General features: G+C 45.1%; 1 protein-coding gene across 3 annotated transcripts in view; it reads left to right on the top strand.

Annotated features, from left to right (window-relative positions):
• Positions 1–22,958, top strand: part of SHISA6 (shisa family member 6) — a 378,854-nt gene that overhangs the window by 310,628 nt on the left and 45,268 nt on the right. For 2 of the 3 annotated variants that reach the window (XM_043528411.1, XM_037914391.2), the window contains exon 5: positions 9,349–9,411. The exons of the other annotated variant lie outside the window; for it this stretch is intronic. In XM_043528411.1, the coding sequence (XP_043384346.1) occupies positions 9,349–9,411 (63 nt within the window). The remainder of the gene's footprint in view (positions 1–9,348; positions 9,412–22,958) is intronic. 3 annotated transcript variants of the gene reach the window in all.

A 22,958-nucleotide genomic window follows, 5' to 3' on the forward strand; every position in this document is an offset into this window, starting at 1 on the left:
GCCACCGTAGACAGCTGCAATCCACAGGGCCCTGGGCTTGAACCCGGAGTAGAGGGCGGGTCCGGGTTCCCCCATCCCTCCATTCCCCCAACTCCCTACTTGATACCGAGGAGCTGACCTAGACTGTGGGTTCCACCAGAGGGGAAGGTCTCTGGCCTGTTCCCCGATCCACTAGGTGATCAGCAGAGACTGCAGGAATTGTTCTTCTTCCTTTTCCCCATGCTGGCCAGTGATGAGGCTAACTGAGTGAACGGCAGATTTGAGCCACGAAAGTGGCCAAACTGAGGGCTGCCGTGAACCTCTGAGGCAAGCAAATTCGCCAATAAGCGCAGGACCCACCAAGGCAGAGGAGAAACCTTTGTCACAATACGTAAAAGGGGTTTTGAATTAAGGTTGTATGAGCAACTTAAATCTGCCATTTCCTAACTTTAAGAGATTGTCATTAATGATTCTTTTAATGCATTTTTTGTATTTTTCATTGTATATTGTTACATATGCACAAGTATATGCAGTATGTAGGTTGTAACAGCCCAGCTATCCTGCTCCTGATTGCCTCCCTGTGATTAGGATTTGAAGGTGTGATGTTCAAACACATTGGCTAATCCACCTTAACCTACACATTGGAAAGGTCTAGTGTAGGTAAGGCAATGCAGATTTTACACAAGCTGAACTGACAAGTTAAACCCTCGGCTCCCTCTTGGGCTTTAACTTGACAAACTAACACATGTTCAAGGCAGCATACCTTGTCCGTGCTGGATGTTTCAGCATGTCGGCTTTGTCATCCTAGTCTGGGTAAGGCTGTTTAAACAAAGTCTTCCTCGCTTCCTGGTCTTGCAAGCATTTATTTAAGCCCTAAACTGCACAATAACAACAACAAAATAAGACACACCATGAACTTCTCTGCCTAGTGACTCAGACGAGGAGTTTCTGTTACAGTCCTTGGACATCAGTAATTTTCAAGAAAGAGATACATGAATGGCCTAAGTCCATGAAAAATCACCCCCCCTCTATCTGGAGCAGAGTCCTTAATGCAAGATCCTCTTAATGCTCACCTGCCAAGAAACTCGCTGCTGGACTTGATAAATCCGACTCAAGTAGAGACGGCGAGAATAGATTTTTCTATCCAGGGCCCAGGGTTTCTTGCCCTGAATTCCAAAGCACAAATGCACATTGTTACAATAGGGTGGATAAAATATTATTACTAGGTTATATCAGTGCAGATAAGTAGATGTTATTATGCTTTTCAGCCATGGCTCTCTTTCTGAACGTCTGAGGCTGCTTTGCTTTCTGTCCCTAACTCTCAGTGTAATTCCTCTTCAAGGCGGCTTTCTTACACTTAAGCACTGTGGAATCTTAGCACTAGAAGGGATTCACTATCGGTCTATGCTGGTGCCAAACAGCTATCTTGTCGTCATAAAACACTTGTTAAATTTTTCTCTGAATCTTAGATAAAAACTGGTGATGGGGGGATGTGGAGATTACTGGAAAGAGCAGATCATCAGGAAAGGAGATAGATGGGAAAACAAGGAGCAATCTGTTTCGTAGGTGGATTGAGTCTGTTTAGTATGTCTCTTTCCCCCACTGGAATAACAATTCCAGATGAGTTACCTGCATTAAGCTATAAAATGAACATAAAAATATTGTATAACTACAGAAACATCATATATCTGTAGGATACTTGAGATGTATTAAAATATTTTAGTACTCCAGTTTTTATAAGGAACTTATTAGCAAAGACAAACCAGGAAAATTTACCCTTTGCTCTGCAGAATCTATTTTTTCCATTGCAGAACAAAATTAATCCATTTTTATTAACAATAAACATGTGGGAAACATTAACTGCATAAACCATGCCCTAGGGAAACGAGAGACAGAAACATTCTCCAAAGAAAGGTGACTAGCCTACATAGGAATATCTCTCTTCAATGGAAAGTACAATGAGGCCTCTTTGGGGGCTATTTAAAGTTTTCTTCATCAATTACCAGAAGTTCAAGACCTTGAATCAGGAGACTCAAGGAGTGATTTATGCTGCAAATTAGAACTGTCAGTCTCAGTCCTTGGAAGAAGAGCTCCTTTCTAAGTTCAGATCAATACATCAGTAGCTGAGAAGATCCTCTTCTGTCAAGAAATCGGGATGAAAGGCTGTCAGACACTTTGACTCCCAGAAAGCTTACTGAAATGTTCTGATCTGAGTTGCTTATTAAGGGCTCCATCCTGAAAGATGCTGAGGGCTCTCAGTTGCCCACTGGGCCTAATCCTGAGAGGTACTGAGCATCTGCAATGTCCACTGATGTCAGCAGGTGTTGCAGGTACTCCATCGCCCTCAGAATTTGGTCCAGTGACTTCCATGGGATTAAGGGTGCTCAGGCAACCTGACAGGATGAGGCCTTCAGACACTGCAGTGGTCCTGTAAGATGCAATGCATGATTTTTTGAGGCATTTGAAAGGGGACTCACCCTTTTTAAAATCACTTGTTTGTCACCAACCAGACCAGCCAAGTCTTTCCCAAAAGTCACTTGTACCCTATCCAAATTGGGGGAACTATTCATTTGAATGGTTTAGGATGCTTTACCCTGCTCCTTCCGAAGTACAGCTGCAAATTCCTTAGCCAGGGGGCGTTCAGAAGAGCACCCAGCCCATGGATGTCTCTCCCAACTCAGCATTTCCTTTTCAACCCCAGCTCCACAAACTTCCCAAACCTCCCTCTCCTTGGCCACAGGGCTTCTTCCGGGTGGTTCCTCCAGCATGTGCGGGGAGAGGAGAGAGAGGGGGAAGGAGGAGGGAAAGGGGGGACGAGCAAGGGGAGGTTAAGCTGCTGGCTCGCCTGACTCTAGACCCAGCTGCTGCAACAGCAGGGAGTGCTGTGTTCATTTCCTCTGCAGAAGAGACTCCAGTCTGCACCTCCCCCTGTAAGGTACCCCGGCTCAGGCGTGGGCAGAGCTAGTCAGTAGCAGGGGAGGCTGCTAGAATGCTGCACCCGCACGTGCTTGGGAGCTGTAATGTGTGCACATGACAGCTCCACCCAGGCACAGCCAGCAAAGACCATGCATCCATCTAGTCTGGATAGCCTGCCTCCAGCACTGGCCCTTACCTGATGTCTCCTCTCCTTGCCCAGACAGCTCCCCACCCTGGCAGCCTCTCCCCCTCCCCAACACTGACACTGCCCCCCCCCCCGAAACTGAGACTGCTGAGCGATAGCAGGATGCGCCCTCCTGTGTGCTAAGTCTTGTTTCCTGGGGCAGCAGTTACTGGCTTTATGACTCGGCCTCTTGTTTAATCTTGTGGGCTGCTGCATTTGGCCCTATTCTAATTACATGAATTTGGCTTCCTTTGCAAAGATGTGAAAAGTCCTTAAAAGCTCCTGTCTGTCCACGTGGTTTCTCCTGGGCTTTGAAGTAGCTCAGAGCACAGTGTTTTTTTAGGGCTCTGTGGCTGTCTAGCAACCCCCATTCTAGCCAGTTAGTCTCTCTCTCTCTCACTTAGTTATTGTTAGTTAATTTCTGCTCCAGCTGTGCCAGAGAATTCATATTGTTAGCTGACAGTCAAGAATGCTGTTAATCTTTCATTTCCTTAATGGAGCATCCCAATAACTAGAGGTGAGCTCAGTGCTCATCTCTAGGGCCGTACGTCCACACACTAGACATCATCCCTCTGCAGAGCCAGCACTTCACCACAGTAAAGCTGGACAGATGCAGGAAGCTCTCCCATCTTTGTTAAAGTAGTTTATTTCTTTTAGGTGGGTTCGGCACGGCCTCCAAGAGAGTGAAACTGAGGCCAATATTGCATTCAGATACTCGAGCAGCCCAGACATATTGGGTACAGCTGCACTGCAATTAAACACCTGCAGCTGGACCAGGTCAGCTGATTCAGGCTCAAGGGGCTCAGGCTGCGGGGCTGTAAAACTGCAGTGTAGACGTCCGGCTCGGGCTGGAGCCTGGGCTCTGGGATGCCCACAATGGGGGTGGGTCTGTCTACCCTGCAGTGCAAGCCCAGGGTTAGTAAAATTAGAGTCAGCAGATGCAGCGTTTGTTAATCTCGGGCGTGAGCATCTACACTCACTTGTAACCCCAGGTTAGGAAGGGTTGGACCCTGGATCTCAACCTGGGGCTCCAGCATCTGTACTTCATTATGCAAGCCCAAGTCTAACCACCCATGCCCCAAACTCTCTAGCACCCGCCCAAAAGGTGGCCACTCCAGCCCTTTGTTCATGGTGCAGTGAGGAAAAACTTGATTGTCCAGACGACAAAGAAAGTCAGCCAGGGGATTATGGGATACTTTTGGAGGACTCCCAGAGCCCCATTCCAGTGGGGCTGTACCTTCATTGCACAGCAATAGTGCTTGAACTACTCCTAAGGGAATTCTGCACCAAAAAAATTAAAATTTCTGCACACAATATTTTAAAATTCTGCAAAATTCTGCATATTTTATTGGTCAAAATAACACAATATAATCACACCATTTTCAATTATTGTGATAATTTATTTCAAAGTACTTCTCAGCAAATAATTGAAAATGGTGTGATTATATCGTTATTGTGTTTCTGTGTTATTTTGACAATTAAAATATGCAGAACTTTGCAGAATTTTTTTTTAAATTGTGCAGAATTCCCTCAAGCTTATCAGGGTTCTGTGTGATGCAATCTTTGTGTGGGCAGCTCGGTGCAGCGTCTGGGTGCCGAGGGGAATGGGACTCTGCAGGGGAGTCCAGGTGAAGGTGGTTAGGGCTCAGGGCAGGCTGGGGCCGTGGGGCTCGGTGGGGTGGGAGGTCAGAGTGCAGCTGGTTGGGGTTTCAATGGATGGGAGTCTGGGTGTGGGGGGCTCCTGATGCAGGGGATAAGGCTTGGCAGGGTGGAGGTTTGGGGGGGAGGCTCGGTGGGGGGGGCGGTTCTGGAAGCCAGGGGTATAGAGGGAGCTCAGTGGGGTGTGCAGGGAGCTGCTCTCCCTGTCTGCCCAACCCCATGCATCCGGACCCTCCTGCATCCACCCCACCACCACTGAGCCACACCACCCCCCTGCACCTGGAACCCCCCACCCTGAGCCTTCATTCCCCCACACACACACCTAGATCCCCCTGCCAAGCCCCCCGCACCCTCCATGGTGAAGAACTCCCTGCAGCCAGGGGAAGTTTCTGGGGCTTGATTTGACCCCAACTCTGGTTGCTGCTCCATGCAGGGAAGAGGGAGGGGGAACTCTCTCTCCATCCTCCTCCCCTCTCCCTGCCCAGATGGGACTAACATCCCTGAGCAGACAGAGCATCATAAGAACATTAAAATGGCCATACTGGGTCAGGCCAAAGGTCCATCTAGCCCAGTATCCTGTCTTCTGACAGTGGCCAATGCCAGGTTCCCCAGAGGGAATGAACAGAACAGGTAATCATCAAGTGATCAATTACCTGACACTCATTCCCAGCTTCTGGCAAACAGAGGCTAGGGACACCATCCCAGCCTATCTTGGATAATAGCCATCAATGGATATATCCTCCATGAATTTATTTAGTACTTTTTTGAATCCTGTTATAGTCTTGGCCTTCATAATATCCTCTGGCAAAGAGTTCCCCAGGTTTACTGTGTGCTGTGTGAAGAAATACTTCCTTTTGTTTGTTTTAAACTGCTGCCTATTAATTTCATTGGGTGACCCCTAGTTCTTGTATTTTGAAAAGGAGTAAATAGCACTTTCTTATTTACTTTCACCAGCCATGATTTATAGCCCTCTATTATATCCCCCCTTAGTCATTTCTTTTCCAAGCTGAAAAATCCCAGTCTTATTAATCTCTCCTCATACGGAAGCCGTTCCATACCCATAATAATTTTTTGTTGCCCTTTTCTGAACCCTTTCCAATTCCAATATATCTTTTTTTAAATGGGGGTGACCACATATGCATGCAATATTCAAGATGCAGGCATACCATGGAATTATATAGGGGCAATATGTTATTTTCTGTCTTATTAATCTATCCTTAATGATTCCCAACATTCTGTTTGCTTTTTTGACGGCCGCTGCATATGACCCCCCTTCCCTCAGTGATTTACCTCTCCCCCTAGGTGCCTGGAACAGATGCGTCTGAGCTATCGGGGAGAGGTGAGTGAGTACTGGTGCAGCTTCTCTTTGCTTTCACACAGAAATTCATTTTCTGCAAGGAAGCAAAGAAAATCTGCAAGGGGGCATTTTTTCTGCTGTGCAGCAATGGCACAGAACTTCCCCAGGTATATTGAACACTGGGTCCTGCCTTATCTCAGGCTTGGACCCTCACCCATCCTGGGACCGTGGGTCTGAGCCCTGAGTTATGTGATTTGTGTGTAGCTAGAAGGGGAGTTAGGCTTGTGCCTGCGATTACATTCTGGAAAGGAAGCTAGTTCAGTGTCTCCCCCCACTAACTATTCTAGGTCCAAGCTCCAAACTAGTAGCTACACAGAGGTGAACATGGCTGTAAAATGACCCCAGAGCTTGAGTCACATTAGGGTTCAGAAGAGAAAAAAATGACCAGTGAGGAGACTTGGGGTCGAAGGGACATTTGAGCAGAATGTTTTAATGCAAAAAGGAATAAACACCTGGGGTGAAGTCCTGGCCCATTAAAGACTATTGACTTCAGTGAAGCCAGGATTTCACCCTGGGTAAGTTCCTGGACTCTGCAGGAGAGGGCAGTCTCTGCTGCTTCTCTCTTGGCGCATTTTAGATGTGAAAGTTTTGTTGACTAAAGTTTTAAATGTGGGCTTTTCATATACGAAACTGTATCCAACCTCCATTTGTAAACTGTTATCCATCTGCTGCTGTGGAGTAAATGGGACCAGTTGTGAATCCAGGTAACAGCTAGATCATTGTGTAACCCACACACCTCCTGAGTGTGGTGTTCTGTCCCCTCTAGTGGCGCCGAGACCACTTTGAAATTAATGAGTCTGCTCTACAGCCTTAGCTAAGGGCCACATGGCTTTTAGCTCATGGAGTAGAGGCTCATACACTAAACTTCAAAGGTCCCAGGTTCGATCCCGCCCACCGACGATCGGGGTCTGTCGGCGTTACAACTGCTCTGATGTCTAAATTAGCCCATGCAGGAGCTGATCTCTTAGATTCTGATTTTGCAAACTGCTCCATATGGCTGGAGACCTCCACCAGTGCGCAACCCAGTGGAGCTCAGAGCAGATGTCAGGGTCCCCTGAACAGCACAGCTGCAGAATTGAGGCCTAACTGTGGAAATGCTGATGTTCTCCAGTGAGGAGATGGGAGTGGGGTGGGGAAGTTTGTGAAGACACATTTCAAACAGGGGTCATTTTAAAATGCACCAGGCTCGATATGGATTTACTTGCAACTTTCAAAAAAAAAAAAAAAATGAACCCAACCGGCAGAGTAATTGGTTTGAGATTGAGACTGGTGCTCAGCTGTTTCCATCCCTGAGGCAATCTGAAGGGCTGCTGAGCACCTACAACTGCTCTTGAAGTCAATAACAGTTGCAAGTGCTGAGCAGGGCCCTGATCCAAAGCCATTGAAGTCAGGCCCCACGGGCTCCTCACCGTGCAAGATCAGGCCTAAAAGGATTTAACTCCACTTTCCACTACAGAACTCAATACACACTTCAGCATGGATTTGTCAGAAACCACATCTGACTGAATTGTATGGCACAGACTGTGGCTCCTTACTTTTTAAGGAGCTCAGTCTGTTTAGTTTATCCAAGAAAAGTCACAGAAGTCCTGACATGGGGAAGAGATTTCTGATTGGAGTGAGCTCTTTAATCTAGTAGGAAAGGTAGAATGAGATTCAATTGTTGGAAGCTGAAGCATAGACAAACCCAGATGAGAAATAAGGTGCAATTGTCTGAACAGTGACGGGGACTAACCAACTTACCTAGCGATGGGTGGATTCTCCATCACTTGAAATCTTTTAAGACTGGGTATCTTTGTAAAAGATCTGCTCTAGCTCAGACAAGAGTGATGGGCTTAATGCAGAAATTTCTGGGGAAGGTCTCTGGCCTGTCTTATACAGCAGGTCAGACCAGCTTATCACAATGCTCTGTGGTCTAGGTCCTTCTGGCCTTGTAATCTACGAACCAGTGAAACTCTATCCAGGCTTTTTGTGAGATTCCAGAACGTTTAGTGTGTTTTATTTTATATTTTGAGTATCACACATTTGCCACTTCCTGTTGTCTGTCAGGATCTGATGGGATGAACAGAAATGCTGTAGGGAACTATTCTTGCAGCATTTCTGAACCCACAGAAATCAATCAGCACTGGAGGATCTCGGGGAGAATGTCGCATTTGAGGAGATTTTTCCAGGCCATTGGCTCACTCTAAAAGGTTTGGCGAGGTTCAGAACATTTGGATGCTTGTCTGAATCAAACCACCACACTTTTGAGCCTTGTTCACTACTTGCTGAAGGTTGGGCTAATAGTCTTGGTCTCCTCAATGGAATCTCAAGTTGAGTTAGGTATCTGGTATGCCACCACCCAAATAAATCACCTCTGACCACATACTCTGTCTGCAGCAAGAAACTCTGCACGTTAAAACAGCAGGATAAGACTCCCCAATAAGCTGATGTATCTGATGGTGATGATTCAGCCTAAGCATGTACGTTACTTATTCAGGGCTTACCTGGAAACTTATGCAACATATGGTATGGACTAGTGGCTACTTGCCTAGTGCTATGCTGCTGTTTATTACAGTGGGAAAGAGGGAAAGATGCTTTGCAGTTCATAGAGGAGTTACTACTGTTATTATTATTTATTAGTGGTGGTGATACTGCTGTTAATCCTTTTTTGTCTCTTTGGAGCAAAGGGTGTTTAGTACTGAATGCAGAGAAGCCTGTGGTCATTCTCATCTCTTGTAGGAGGGAACTCTATTGTCTAGGTCCAGCTCCTATGAAAACTCTGTCTCCAGCACATATGAGTCTTGCTGGTTGCTGTTTTCATTGTTCCCAGGGAATGTAGAGGGAATGTCTGTTTCTCAGATAGCCAGGAACAATCCCACATGAGGTTCTGAATGTCAGGACACAGACCAGGAACTCTATTCAGTGGGCATGGATCACTCTAGTGGCTTCAGAGGGAGTTACTGGAACCAGGATCTCTCATGGTCCCACCATGGATGTTGAAATCCATGTCCTGCTTAAAAGTGCTTCTTACCTTGCAGACGTTCCATTCTGCAGGCTCAACAGAATGGAGGCAGTTTTCCATTATCATGTTCCTCTAGCATCTGGAATGTTAAGTGAATAACATGAAAGACTCTTCTGCTTTCTTAAGCATTTTCTTCTCCTTTCTTTAATCATGCCGAGATTTCCTGTGAATAATGTGAACTGTAATTATCATCTGCAGATCAGTGGATTCGCTGAGCTGTTTCTTAAAAGGATTTTTTTCTGTGAATTTCAGATGACCAAGAACAAAATTATAACCACCTGATACTAAACAGTGCAACCCAGACACCTACAAATGGTAAGAGAAAATGGCACGTATTGTAACTTTCCTCTGACAGTTGGTAACACTTACTGGCATTAAAATTATGTTTAATGTGAATAGAATAGTTCATATGTCAATGAGATATGAATGATTTATTCTATTTGCATTAAACGTAGGACCATATATCTAATAATGGACACGTTTAAATATGGCCCGATCTCATAGCTGCAATTAAATACCAGCTTTGTGTTTCCTCCTGTCTGGAAGCTCTGTATTCATTTCCATATCCACCATCGGCTGTCGCAGATCCTGCTGCCTGGAACAGCACCAGAGAGAAGCCCCTCCTGTACCCTCGCCAGCAAGCAGATGACATCATTTCACAATTGTTAAGATAGGCTAGGAATGCATATTAAACACAGGAAAACTAGGGCCTGAACCAGCAGGCTGTTGGTGTCACATGCGGGGGGGGGGGGGGGGGGGGGGGGGGGGGGGTTGAGATTGAGTTCAGAGTGCTCCCAAACTGACCAGACCCTTAGGGCCCAGGGATGTGCAGACACCTGTCCTTGTGTCACTTGCCAGTATCCCCTCTAGTTTCTCTCTTCAGGCCCCCAGGCTGGGAGCACTTCCAAGGCAGCATGCTCAGCCCCTAGAGCAGGGATGGCCTCACCTCACTCTGCAGTGGCCAGCACCAGAAGTGGTATTGACAGGAGTTCGTGGGCTATTGGGGTTGGGGGGTCCCTGTGATGTGGAGTCACTGAGGGAGCAGGGAAGAAATGGAGAGAAAGTCAGGGGATCCAGAAACACTCTCTTTTTCCCACCCTGCACAAGGAGGAGAGCCTGTTTCCATGCTTTGCTCTTTGCTACTCTTCCAGCCATCTGAAAACTGGGCACTTCACCAGCTGTAAGAATGAAAGGGCAACAAACAGCAGCGATCACTCACCTTATACCTCTGCTGACTCATCTCCACAACCGTAGAACTGATCCCTCTGTAGATGGTCTGGGTAGCTTATCACCCCATGGCTGTATAAAATGTACTGTCACCTCTGATATAGGCCTAGTGTTGCCCTTCCAGTGTATCTACGAAGCTTCCCTTGATTAAGTCTTCCATCAATTTCGACAGCCCTTCAGGGGCTCCCTTTGATAGCCTTTCCTCAATGAGCTCTGGAATTTCCTTTCTCTCTGCTGTCTGTGTCTTTCAGTACCTTTAGTGGCCCTTTCCTGTCCAACCACTGTGTCCTCTTGGCCAACTAAACTGTGGTTTCATCTCAGCATCCTTCAGTAAACTGTCTCAGTGGCCAAAGTGCTTCTCTTGGGGAGGCACAGCATCCTCAACCTCTACTCATACTTCCTCTTTGAGTCAGATCTTCCACGTGACTCCATTGTTGATAACCTGCATCATCCAAATGGTGTCCATGTCCCTATATCCACAGCTCTGCCTGTCCGTGGCAGGGCCTCACCTCCACCTCTGCTGAAAACCCCTTTTGTTTATTCATCTCCTTTCACCTCATCTACTGCAGCTCCCTTCTCCCTCTGTCTTTTCAAGCCCCAGCTCCCTAGACTCCAGCATGTGCAGAATGCTGCTGCCTACATTCGCTCAGTACAAAATATTCCAATCAAATCACACCCTGCTGGCGCCCAGTTCACTTCACCATCCAGTTCAGAATTATCCTCCCCGTCTCCACATGCCTCTTTGGACTTGTTCCACCTGCTTCCCCTGCTCATTTTGCTCTCTCCTTCCTCATAATCTCCTCGCTTGGGTTGTGAGAAACATCTGCTGTCTGAACCATCCCTCTCATTACACCAGCTTTCCACCTCTGTGTAAATCCCATCTGAATACATATCAGTTCTCCCTTTCCTGTATCTCTGAATTTCTTTCTCTCCTGTTACTGTATGTATTATCTAGCTCTGTGGCTATACCACGTCAGTAAAATATTCTGGGATACATTTGTTATGAAAGTTGTCTTGTGTTTGATCTGAAGCTTCCACATCTCCACATCTTAAGAGATGTGTGAGCAACAAGAAGTGTGAGCAACAAGGGTGACGTCGTGGTGGGAGTCTGCTATAGACCACCGGACCAGGGGGATGAGGTGGACAAGGCTTTCTTCCAGCAACTAACGGAAGTTACTAGATCACAGGCTCTGGTTCTCATGGGAGACTTCAATCACCCTGATATCTGCTGGGAGAGCAATACAGCGGTGCACAGACAATCTAGGAAGTTTTGGGGAAGTGTAGGGGACAATTTCCTGGTGCAAGTGCTGGAGGAACCAACTAGGGGCAGAACTCTTCTTGACCTGCTGCTCACAAACGAGGAAGAATTAGTAGGGGAAGCAAAAGTGGATGGGAACCTGGGAGGCAGTGACCATGAGATGGTCAAGTTCAGGATCCTGACACAAGGAAGAAAGGAGAGCAGCAGAATACGGACCCTGGACTTCAGAAAAGCACACTTTGACTCCCTCAGGTAACTGATGGGCAGGATCCCCTGGGAGAATAACATGAGGGGGAAAGGAGTCCAGGAGAGCTGGCTGTATTTTAAAGAATCCTTATTGAGGTTACAGGGACAAACCATCCCGATGTGTAGAAAGAATAGTAATTATGGCAGGCGACCAGCTTGGCTTAACAGTGAAATCCTTGCGGAACTTAAACACAAAAAAGAAGCTTACAAGAAGTGGAAGATTGGACAAATGACCAGGGAAGAGTATAAAAATATTGCTCAGGCATGCAGGAGTGAAATCAGGAAGGCCAAATCATACTTGGAGTTGCAGCTAGCAAGAGATGTTAAGAGTAACAAGAAGGGTTTCTTCAGGTATGTTAGCAACAAGAAGAAAGTCAAGGAAAGTGTGGGCCCCTTACTGAATGAGGGAGGCAACCTAGTGACAGAGGATGTGGAAAAAGCTAATGTACTCAGTGCTTTTTTTGCCTCTGTCTTCACGAACAAGGTCAGCTCCCAGACTACTGCACTGGGCAGCACAGCATGGGGAGGAGGTGACCAGCCCTCTGTGGAGAAAGAAGTGGTTCGGGACTATTTAGAAAAGCTGGATGAGCACAAGTCCATGAGGCCGGATGTGCTGCATCTGAGAGTGCTAAAGGAGTTGGTGGATGTGATTGCAGAGCCATTGGCCATTATCTTTGAAAACTCATGGCGATCGGGGGAGGTCCCGGACAACTGGAAAAAGTCTAATGTAGTGCCCATCTTTTAAAAAGGGAAGAAGGAGGATCCAGGAACTACAGGCCAGTCAGCCTCACCTCAGTCCCTGGAAAAATCATGGAGCAGGTCCTCAAGGAATCAATTCTGAAGCACTTAGAGGAGAGGAAAGTGATCAGGAACAGTCAGCATGGATTCACCTAGGGCAAGTCATGCCTGACGAATCTAATTGCCTTCTATGGTGAGATAACTGGCTCTGTGGATGAGGGGAAAGCAATGGGCGTGTTATTCTTTGACTTTAGCAAAGCTTTTGACATGGTCTCCCACAGTATTCTTGCCAGCAAGTTAAAGAAGTATGGGCTGGATGAACGGACTATAAGGTGGATAGAAAGCTGGCTAGATTGTCGGGCTCAACGAGTAGTGATCAATGGCTTCATGTCTAGTTGGCAGCCGGTATCAAGTGGAGTGCGCAAGGGTCAGTCCTGGTGCCGGTTTTGTTCAATATCTTCATTAATGATCTGGAAGATGGCGTGGATTGCATCCTCAGCAAGTTTGCAGATGACACTAAACTGGGAGGAGAGGTAGATACGCTGGAGGGTAGGGATAGGATACTGAGGGACCTAGACAAATTAGAGGATTGGGCCAAAAGAAATCTGATGAGGTTCAACAAGGACAACTGCAGAGACCTGCACTTAGGATGGAAGAATCCCATGCACCGCTACAGATTAGGGACCGAATGGCTAGGCAGCAGTTCTGCAGAAAAGGACGTAGGGGTTATAGTGGACGAGAAGCTGGATATGAGTCAACAGTGTGCCCTTGTTGCCAAGAAGGCCAATGGCATTTTGGGCTGTATAAGTAGGGGCATTGCCAGCAGATCGAGGGACGTGATCGTTCCCCTCTATTCGACATTGGTGAGGCCTCATCTGGAGTACTGTGTCCAATTTGGGCTCCACACTACAAGAAGGATGTGAAAAAATTGGAAAGTGTCCAGCGGAAGGCAATAAAAATGATTAGGAGACTGGAACACATGACTTATGAGGAGAGGCTGAGGGAACTGGGATTGTTTAGTCTGCAGAAGAGAAGAATGAGGGGGCATTTGATATCTGCTTTCAACTATCTGAAAGGGGGTTCCAAAGAGGATGGCTCTAGACTGTTCTCAGTGGTAGCAGATGACAGAATGAGGAGTAATGGTCTCAAGTTGCAGTGGGGGAGATTTAGGTTGGATATTAGAAAAAACTTTTTCACTAGGAGGGTGGTGAAACACTGGAATGCGTTACCTAGGGAGGTGGTAGAATCTCCTTCCTTTGAAGTTTTTAAGGTCAGGCTTGACAAAGCCCTGGCTGGGATGATTTAGTTGGGGATTGGTCCTGCTTTGAGCAGGGTGGTTGGACTAGATGATCTCCTGAGGTCCCTTCCAACCCTGATATTCTATGATTCTAAGAGAGGATGGGAGAATAATTTGTCTTGAAAAAGTTACCTTGAACCTTTGTTTGGCCCACTCCTATTCCAGAAAGGCAGTAGCCACTTCATCATTCAGGTTACAGGTAATTTTCCATTATTAGTCTAAATTTTATCCTGTCCTCCGAAAACCGCAAAAGAAGTGATGTCAATTTCAAAATTGGTAGGTTAAGTCCAGCAGCAAGATGGACTACACATTTTAAAGCTGAGGTAAATTGGACAAGGAGTTCCTGAATTAATGACACCCTAAAAACATAGGTGTTAACTAGAATTCAAAATCCCAACACATTTTTGTTTTATTTTTTAGCAAAAAAGAGAAATAAGAATAGAGATAAAGGAATAGGGTGAGCACGCAGCATGTCCCCCTCAAAACAGGGGAAACTGGGAAATAAATTGTGACTCTGAGTTCTAATCTGCTTCCAGAGAAGCACAAAATCCGCTGCCCTTCAGAGTGCTCATGGCAAAGCCATGATTGAGCCCTAAATATCTTTGAGCTCCATTTCCATAATACCATGTAAAAAATAGAAAAGAAAATTGTGCTGCTCATTATAATCCCAATACATATCTGCAAATCACCTGGGACAGTGTGAGAGCAGGGGGTAATTAGCTAAAAGAGAGCCATTTTCTTGTTCGAGTAGTGCGACCTTATCCCCCGGTTGTCTGGCTTTCTAAGGTGTGTGTGTGTGTGTGTGTGTTTGCGTGCACGTGCACTTTTGTTGTTGTTGATTTAAACACAAATATTCTTGAAAGGCAGCGCACACTTAAATCTGCACTTGCTGCATCGACGCCAGTTTACCTACTTTTTCTGCCTGTGAATTGTGCATTAGTTCCATCACCTTTAGATACTTAGACAGCCAGTTTCTCTGTTGCATTTAATGATTTTAGGTAACGACATGTGCCAAGATAGTTAAACTCCTCTCTTGATCTGACAGATGCCTTCTTTTTCTGTGTAGTTGGGAGAGAGAAAGAGGATCAAAGCAGACGTATTCATGATCTTGGATTGCAGATTTTCAAGTACTTTTCTTCCCTTAGCTCTCTTATCTACTGGGTATCTTTTGTGATACTCATCTATAGAGCAGGTTGAACTATTTAATTGCAAACAGTATATTCGTTTGATTTGTCCCTTTATTCTGCTCACAAATTGTCCACGAACAGTTCGTGATGATGATGAATGTTTGTTATGGGTAATCCATCAAAAGATCATTTGAACCTTTTTCAGTGAGGGCTCCAATAAGTGTTCAATATTCAGAATCCTCTCTTCAAGCAGTGTGTTTGGTCAGCTAAGTATATGGTGTGGTCTTAGTTCCTGAGTGGATGGGATAAGGTAAGCATGTCCAGTGTGACTATGCAAATTGACATATGCCTATCCCATTTGTACATGAACAAAAGCTCCTGCCAAGCGTGTATGAGACAAAATACTACCCAACACACATTTACATAAAAGTAACTAAAAAGGCACCTAAGGAAGATCAGAGCAGAAAGTGACATGGATTCCAGGACCAAGTTTTGAATATTTTCCCAGGGATACAAGGTAACCAGGAGACAATTCTGGTGGGTGTAATTCTCAGTCATTTCAAATCTGAGAGAGGAAATCTCTAGATTTTAATATTTTCTAGGTTGCCCCGAAAACTCCTGATCCGTGCGAGTTCTTGAGTGCTTTCCCCGTAACCTTCGTCTCATATATGCAGGCCTGTGACTAGCCTGGCTCCACAATACCGAGACGCTGTTTCCCCATCGAGGCAGGTGTGCGAGCTGTGATTTGCTTGCACCGAGTTATTTTCTTTGAGGAAGGAATGACTGTTAATGATGGGATCATGGGTTATGTGTTCTGCCAGGCTGCCATTCCTTAATTGCAGTTGCATTATTTGCATTAATGGCTGCTGAAGCAGAGTTCCAAGGAAAGTGTCCCCATTCTGTTCTGCCTGGCAGAGTGGGAAAGTGCACAAGAAGGTGAGACATGCATGAGGGTGATGCACAATGTTTTCAGGGACAACTCTGCGGAGAGGCACAGCTTCAAAGGAGTGGGGTTTTCCACCCCCTAATCTCCGTCATCTAGTCCCTCCGTTCTGACAGGGGTGGTGTGGTGTTAGGAGCTGCCCTTGTCCATATCTAATGCTGGTTTGGGAGCTAGATCAAGACACTTTCCTGCAGGGAGAGGAACGCAGGAGAAAAGCAGACCAGTACCTGGCAAGCCCCCTGTTCTAGGGAATTGCAATAGAGACCCACGGGTTTGTTACAGGCTTTGGACAAGTATATGGTGTGTAGACACTAAAGTCATAGTCACCCAGGAAATACCATAGAGTAGATTTGGGATACAATTTTCAAAAGTCCCTACGTGCTTTAGGAGATGGTGGGTCTGACTCCTCTCAGTGGCAGAGCCAGGCTTTGCCACCAGGGCGGAATGGGTCATGCGTGGGGGACTGGAGAGCGAGATCATCCTGCGCCCACCCCACAGCAGTGGCCCCTGTCCTGTGCAGCTGGGCCAGGCTCCCCACTCTGAATGGTGCTGAGCCCCCATTTGCCATGTTACAATACTCGGAGTGGGGAGCTGGTCTCACCCCTGGGGGACATGAGCTGCCATTCCTGGGCAAACGTGGGGCAGGTTTGCCCTCCAACCGCATGTGAAAGGTGCCACACATACACATTAAGGCTGCTGGAGAGGCAGTCGACCCCCCCTGCACATACTGCCACCAGAGCTTGTATCTAGCTAGCTGGAATAACAATAGCTGTGAATCTGCAGCAGCACCAGCAGCAAATCGAGTACATATCCCAGGTCCCAGGGGGGCTTATACAGCCCACGCTGCTGCAGGGCTGCCACAGCTTCACTGCTGTTGTCACTGGAGCACGCATGATCGCAGCTAGCGCAATCATGTCTACATGTGCTGTGATCACATCGCTGGTGACAGTGAAGACACTCTCATGAGTCCCATTGAAAGTCAATGGGACTTAGGCTCCTACGTTACTAAGGCCAGATGTTTAAAGGTATTTAGGTGTCTAAGCTCCTTTGGAAACCTGGTCCTCAGACACTTCTGGAAATTGTGCTCCACATCTTGGTCCCATTGAAGGCAATGGAAGTTTTGATATTGACTTCACTGGGACCAGAATTTAGCCCAACATGACTAAAAGAAGAACTTTAGGTCTACGTTTTCAGAAAGTTCAATTTGAGCTTTGCCTGTACAACTTGCATGTAAAACTACAGTGCAACTGAGTGGTCAAGTGTAGGCTTTGCACACACAATTCCACATTTTTTACATACGACTCAGATTCATCTTTTGATAATGTAACCGTTAATGTTTAGTTACTAACATTTTTTCAAGATAACACAGAATTATTGAAAATACAAGTGATTCTCTTACATAAATATTAAAAGAGAGGGTGACACATATAACAGGTAAGGATATACAGTAGAGTTGAGGCAGCATAGGGTCCATTACACTATATACACATACGGGCTGGTTGCCTGTATTTCTGTGCAAACGATTATTTCAGTGATGCTGACTTTTAATTAATTTTTATTTATAGTATAATTAATTATGTCAGGGCACCAGGGTCAGAATAATTATTATTTTAAATCTAAATATGTAATTAATAAATAAAATAAATGATGTTAGTCGAAAGTTATATTCGTAATTTTTTTATCCACTCATTGCATTTGGCTAATTGTCCTACTACTAGTTTAGTTGTTAATCTAATATGGGCAGTAACTTGCTCCATTTCTCAGTTGTTTTATTCTGATCAACCACTTTTCTATAAACAGTATTGGTTTTGCAGGGACGGTGGTAAGATTCACTTAATGGCTGCAGCCACAAGAATTCTAAGCAAGTATCTGTCTTTGTTTTAATTTCAGATCATTGTTAAATCAGGGCATTTTTCTAATGGCACAGTAATAGGACTTTGGGGGATATAGCCCTGAAATAACTCTTGCGTCAATTTTCTAACATCAGGCCAGAAGCAGTCAATTTGGGACAATCCCAGAAGATATGAAAATGATTCCCTGTACCATGGCATCCACTCCAGCAATTTGCAGTGGATTTTGTGTCTATTGTGTTTAAGACACTGTTTACAAAATCATAAGAATTAAGGACAGTTTAAATGAGCTTTACTCCCAGTAGAACAGTGTGTAAGGAAATTAAAAGATAATCAGATCTCCAGTATAAGAAACCCCAAATAAATAGATATGTTCACTTTTTTTCGATACAACTGCAAGGCAATACTGACAATATGAAGCTAGGGGCAGGGAAGGGACATGAACCAGCCAGTCTCTGCTCTGGCTTGTAGAATACAGTGCTAGCCCTTTGTGAGGAGCAGACCAGTGGAAAATCATGGTTCAATACTTTTGTGATGCTCTGGGATTCAACCCTGACCAGTAGAGGGTTCTGTCCCAACTTCCCCTGTAACCCTGGGTACTTCTGTGCTGTGCAGCTTTGGCACAGAGCCCTGATAATCAACAGCCTGCTCACAGCACAATGACCTCACCTTGGCTTCCACCATCCTGATTCCTCCTTGCAAGGTGACACCTACAGCCCTTCAGTCCCAAGTCCACCCAAAACCAGGTTCCTTGTTGTGTCCAGGCCCTTGCACTGGTCCCTCATACAAATTACTAAGTCTGCTGCCTCCAAAGGGACCACGTACACACCAGCCTGGTAGTTTAGCTCCAGACCCACACTTCAGCTTCATACACAGCACTGACCAAGTGTATTAACAAAGAACACAGGCTGAAGTGATTAGAAGGATGAACAGAAAGCACAGGAGTGGTGACAAGAAAAACAAAACAAAACACACTTTCTAGTGACTAAAACTTCAGCAAGTTAGAATTTTTGCCTAGGCAGGTTTCTCAACTATTTCCGGTTCCCAGAGACTTCAGCCCCCTTGGCTGAAGGATCTACCCTTTTCCGATTACAAGAGCTCTGTCCCCATGTATCCCCCAGGGGATGGTACCAAAATGGTTGTCTGTCTTTGCTTATATTTCCCAGAGTCTATTGCCTCTGTTTCAAGAGTCAGGAAGGCTTCCTGGGGGAGCAAGCTCCATCCCTCATCATGATAACTATGTGGTCTTCCCCTCCCCCAACTTGTTAACTTGATGACTTTGTTTACCTTTTATGCAGATGCACTTTTCACTGTCCTCGGAGGTGTTACCTGGCTCAGTTTACATTGGAGACACAGGAAAACAGGCCAAACACCACTCCTTTCTCTAGGCTGAGTTTATGCACTCCTTGCAAAACTCCTGATAAGAATGTATTTCCATCACACATCTCTAATTCTTTCTACACCACTTGTACATACATTGTGCGAGAGCATTAATGACCAGTGTGTTTCCAGTTTGCGTATAAGATCACACATGACACCCTTTAAATACAATTAGAATGGGGGGGGAATCGGGGGAGAGGAGTGAGTGTGTCAGGTCTGATCTGAGGAATGTTATCTTGTGCCCTCTGCCTGTCAGCACTGAGGGGCTCCCAGGGTCACAACTTTTGCAGTTTTTCAAAAAAAGAAAATAGACAGGGTCTGACTCACCGCTCCAGTGATACCGTGCTGTAACCCCAGAGTAAACTGGAGTAAAGCCCTGGTGAATCAGGCGCAAAAAACTATAGGGTCAGGTTCTGAGCCCTACTCCACTCCCTGAGCACTGCTCAGCTGGCTCAGAGGGTATGCAGGCCTCCCACTGCTGAAGATACCCCTGGCCTAGGGGAGGTCCCAGAAGACCTAGAGCTGACAGAGCTAGCTCCAATACTTCCCACCCACATCCCCTAGTGCAGGGGGCATGTCTGGGGTGAGAAGGGATGTCTCAGGCAGGGAAAGTACCTGGAATGCAATCTGCTCTAGCAGTCCTCAGCTAGCAGATGGTCTCCTAGAGGACCATAGCCAGCTGACACAGTGTAGAGCAGCCCTCAAGATAAGAACATAAGAACGGCCATACTGGGTCAGACCAAAGGTCCATCTAGCCCAGTATCCTGTCTTCCGACAGTGGCCAACACCAGGTGCGCCAAAGGGAATGAACAGAACAGGAAATCATCAAGTGATCCACCCCCTGTCACCCATCCCCAGCACCTGCAAACAGAGACTAGGGACACCATCCCTGCCCATCCTGGCTAATAGCCACTGATGGACCTATCCTCCATGAAATTATCTAGTTCTTTTTTTAACCCTGTTATACTCTTAGACTTCACAACATCCTCTAGCAAGGAGCAGGTTGACTGTGCATTGTGTGAAAAAATACTTCTTTCTGTTTGATTTAAACCTGCTGCCTATTAATTTCATTTGGTGACCCCTTGTACTTGTGTTATGAAAAGGAGTAAATAACACTTCCTTATTTACTTTCTCCACACCAGTCATAATGTTATAGACCTCTATCATATCCCACCGTAATCGTCTCTTTTCCAAGCAGAAAAGTCCCAGTTTTATTAATCTCTCCTTATATGGAAGCCGTTCCATACCCCTCATCATTTTTGTTGCCCTTTTCTGAACCTTTTCCAATTCCAATATATCTTTTTTGAGATGGGGCGACCACATCTGCATGCAGTATTCAAGATGTGGGCATACCATGGATTTATATAGAGGCAATATGATATTTTCTCTCATATTATCTATCCCTTTCTTAATGATTCCCAACATTCTGTTTGCTTTTTTGACTATTGCTGCACATTGAATGGATGTTTTCAGAGAACTATCCACAATGACTCCAAGATCTCTTTCTTGAGTGTTAACAGCTAATTTATACTCCATCATTTTATATGTATAATTGGCATTATGTTTTCCAATGTGCATTACTTGCATTTATCAGCAGAGAATTTCATCTGTCATTTTGTTGCCCAGTCACTCAGTTTTGAGAGATCCTTTTGTAGCTATTTGCCGTCTGCTTGGGACTTAACTATCTTGAGTAGTTTTGTATCCTCTGCAAATTTTCCCACCTCGCTGTTCACCCCTTTTTCCAGATCATTTATGAATATGTTGAATAGGACTGGGCCCAGTACACCACTATTTACCTCTCTCCATTCTGAAATCTGACCATTTATTCCTACCCTTTGTTTCCTACCTTCTAATCAGTTATCGATCCATGAGAGGACCTTCCCTCTTATCCCATGACAGCTTACTTTGCTTAAGAGCCGTTGGTGAGGGATCCTGTCAATGGCTTGCTGAAAATCTAAGTACACTATATCCACTGGATCCCCTTTGTCCACATGCTTGTTGACCCCCTCAAAGAACTCTAGTAGATTGGTGAGGCATGATGTCCCTTTACAAAAACCATGTTGACTCTTCCCCAACAAATTATGTTCATCTATGTGTCTGCCAATTTTGTTCTTTACTATAGTTTCAACCAGTTTGCCCGGTACTGAAGTCAGGCTTACCAGCCTGTAATTGCCGGGATCACCTCTGGAGCCCTTTTTAAAAATTGGCGTCACATTAACTATCCTCCACTCATTTGGTACAGAAGCTGATTTAAATGGTAGGTTACAAACTACAGTTAGCAGTTCTGCAATTTCACATTTGAGTTCCTTCAGAACCCTTGGGTGAATACCATCTGGTCCTGGTGACTTATTATTGTTTAATTTATCAATTTGTTCCAAAACCTCCTCTAATGACACCTCAATCTGGGACATTTCCTCAGATTTGTCACCTAAAAAGAATGGCTCAGGTTTGTGAAGACTGATGCAAAGAATTCATTTAGCTTCTCTGCAATGGCCTTATCGTCCTTGAATGTTCCTTTGGCATCTCGATTGTCCAGTGGCCCCAGTGGTTGTTTAGCAGGCTTCCTGCTTCTGATGTACTTAAAAAAATGTTTACTATTACATTTTGTGTCTTTGGCTAGCTCTTCGTCCAATTCATTGCTGGTTTTCCTAATTATATTTTTACACTTCATTTGCCAGAGTTTACGTGCCTTTCTATTTTCCTCACTAGGATTTAACTTCCATTTTTTAAAGGCTGTTTCTCACCATTTCTTTTATTTTGTTGTTTAACCACGGTGACACTTTTTTGATTCTCTTACTATGTTTTTTAATTCGGGGTATACATTTAAGTTGAGCCTCTATAATGGTGTCTTTTAGAAGTTTCCATGCAGCTTGCAGGGATTTCACTTTTTGCACTGTACCTTTTAATTTCTGTTTATCTAACTTCCCCAATTTTGTGTTGTCCCTCTTTCTGAAATTAATGCTACAGTGAATTGGGCTGCTGTAGTGTTTTCCCTGCCACAGGGATGTTAAATTTAATTATATTATGGTCACTATTACCAAGCAGTCCAGCTATAAGCACTTCTTGGACCAGATCCTATGCTCCACTTAGTACTAAATCAAGAATTGCGTCTTCTCTTGCGGATTCCAGGACTAGCTGCTCCAAGAAGCAGTCATTTAAGGTGTCAAGAAACTTTATCTCTGCATCCTGTCCTCAGGAGACATGTACCCAGTTAATATGGGGATAGTTGAAATCCCCCATTATTATTGAGTTTTTTATTTGTATAGCCTCTCCAATCTCCCTGAGCATTTCACAGTCACTATCACCATCCTTGTCAGGTGGTCAGTAAAATATTCCTACTGCTATATTCTTATTATTAGAGCATGGAATTACTATCCATGGAGATTCTATGCTACAGTTTGGTTCATTTAAGATTTTTACTTCATTGATTCTGTGCTTCCTTTCACCTGTAGTGCCACTCCCCCACCAGCATGACCTGTTCTGTCCTTCAGATATATTTTGTAGCCTGGTATTACTGAGTCCCATTGAATAGTCTCATTTCACCAAGTTTCTGTGATGCCTATTATATCAATATCCTGATTTAATATGAGGCACTCTAATTCACTTATCTAATTATTTAGACTTCTAGCATTTGGATATAAGCACTTTAAAAACTTGTCACTTTTTAGCTGTCTGCCATTACATGATGTAATTGAATGGGACTTTTTCTCATTTGACTGTTTCTCATCAGATCCTACCCATATTTTATCATCTTCCATCCTCTCCTCCTTACAAGGATATAGGGGATCTCCATTAA

Source organism: Chelonia mydas, chromosome 14 (assembly GCF_015237465.2).
Source record: "Chelonia mydas isolate rCheMyd1 chromosome 14, rCheMyd1.pri.v2, whole genome shotgun sequence".
NCBI lineage: Eukaryota > Metazoa > Chordata > Testudines > Cheloniidae > Chelonia > Chelonia mydas.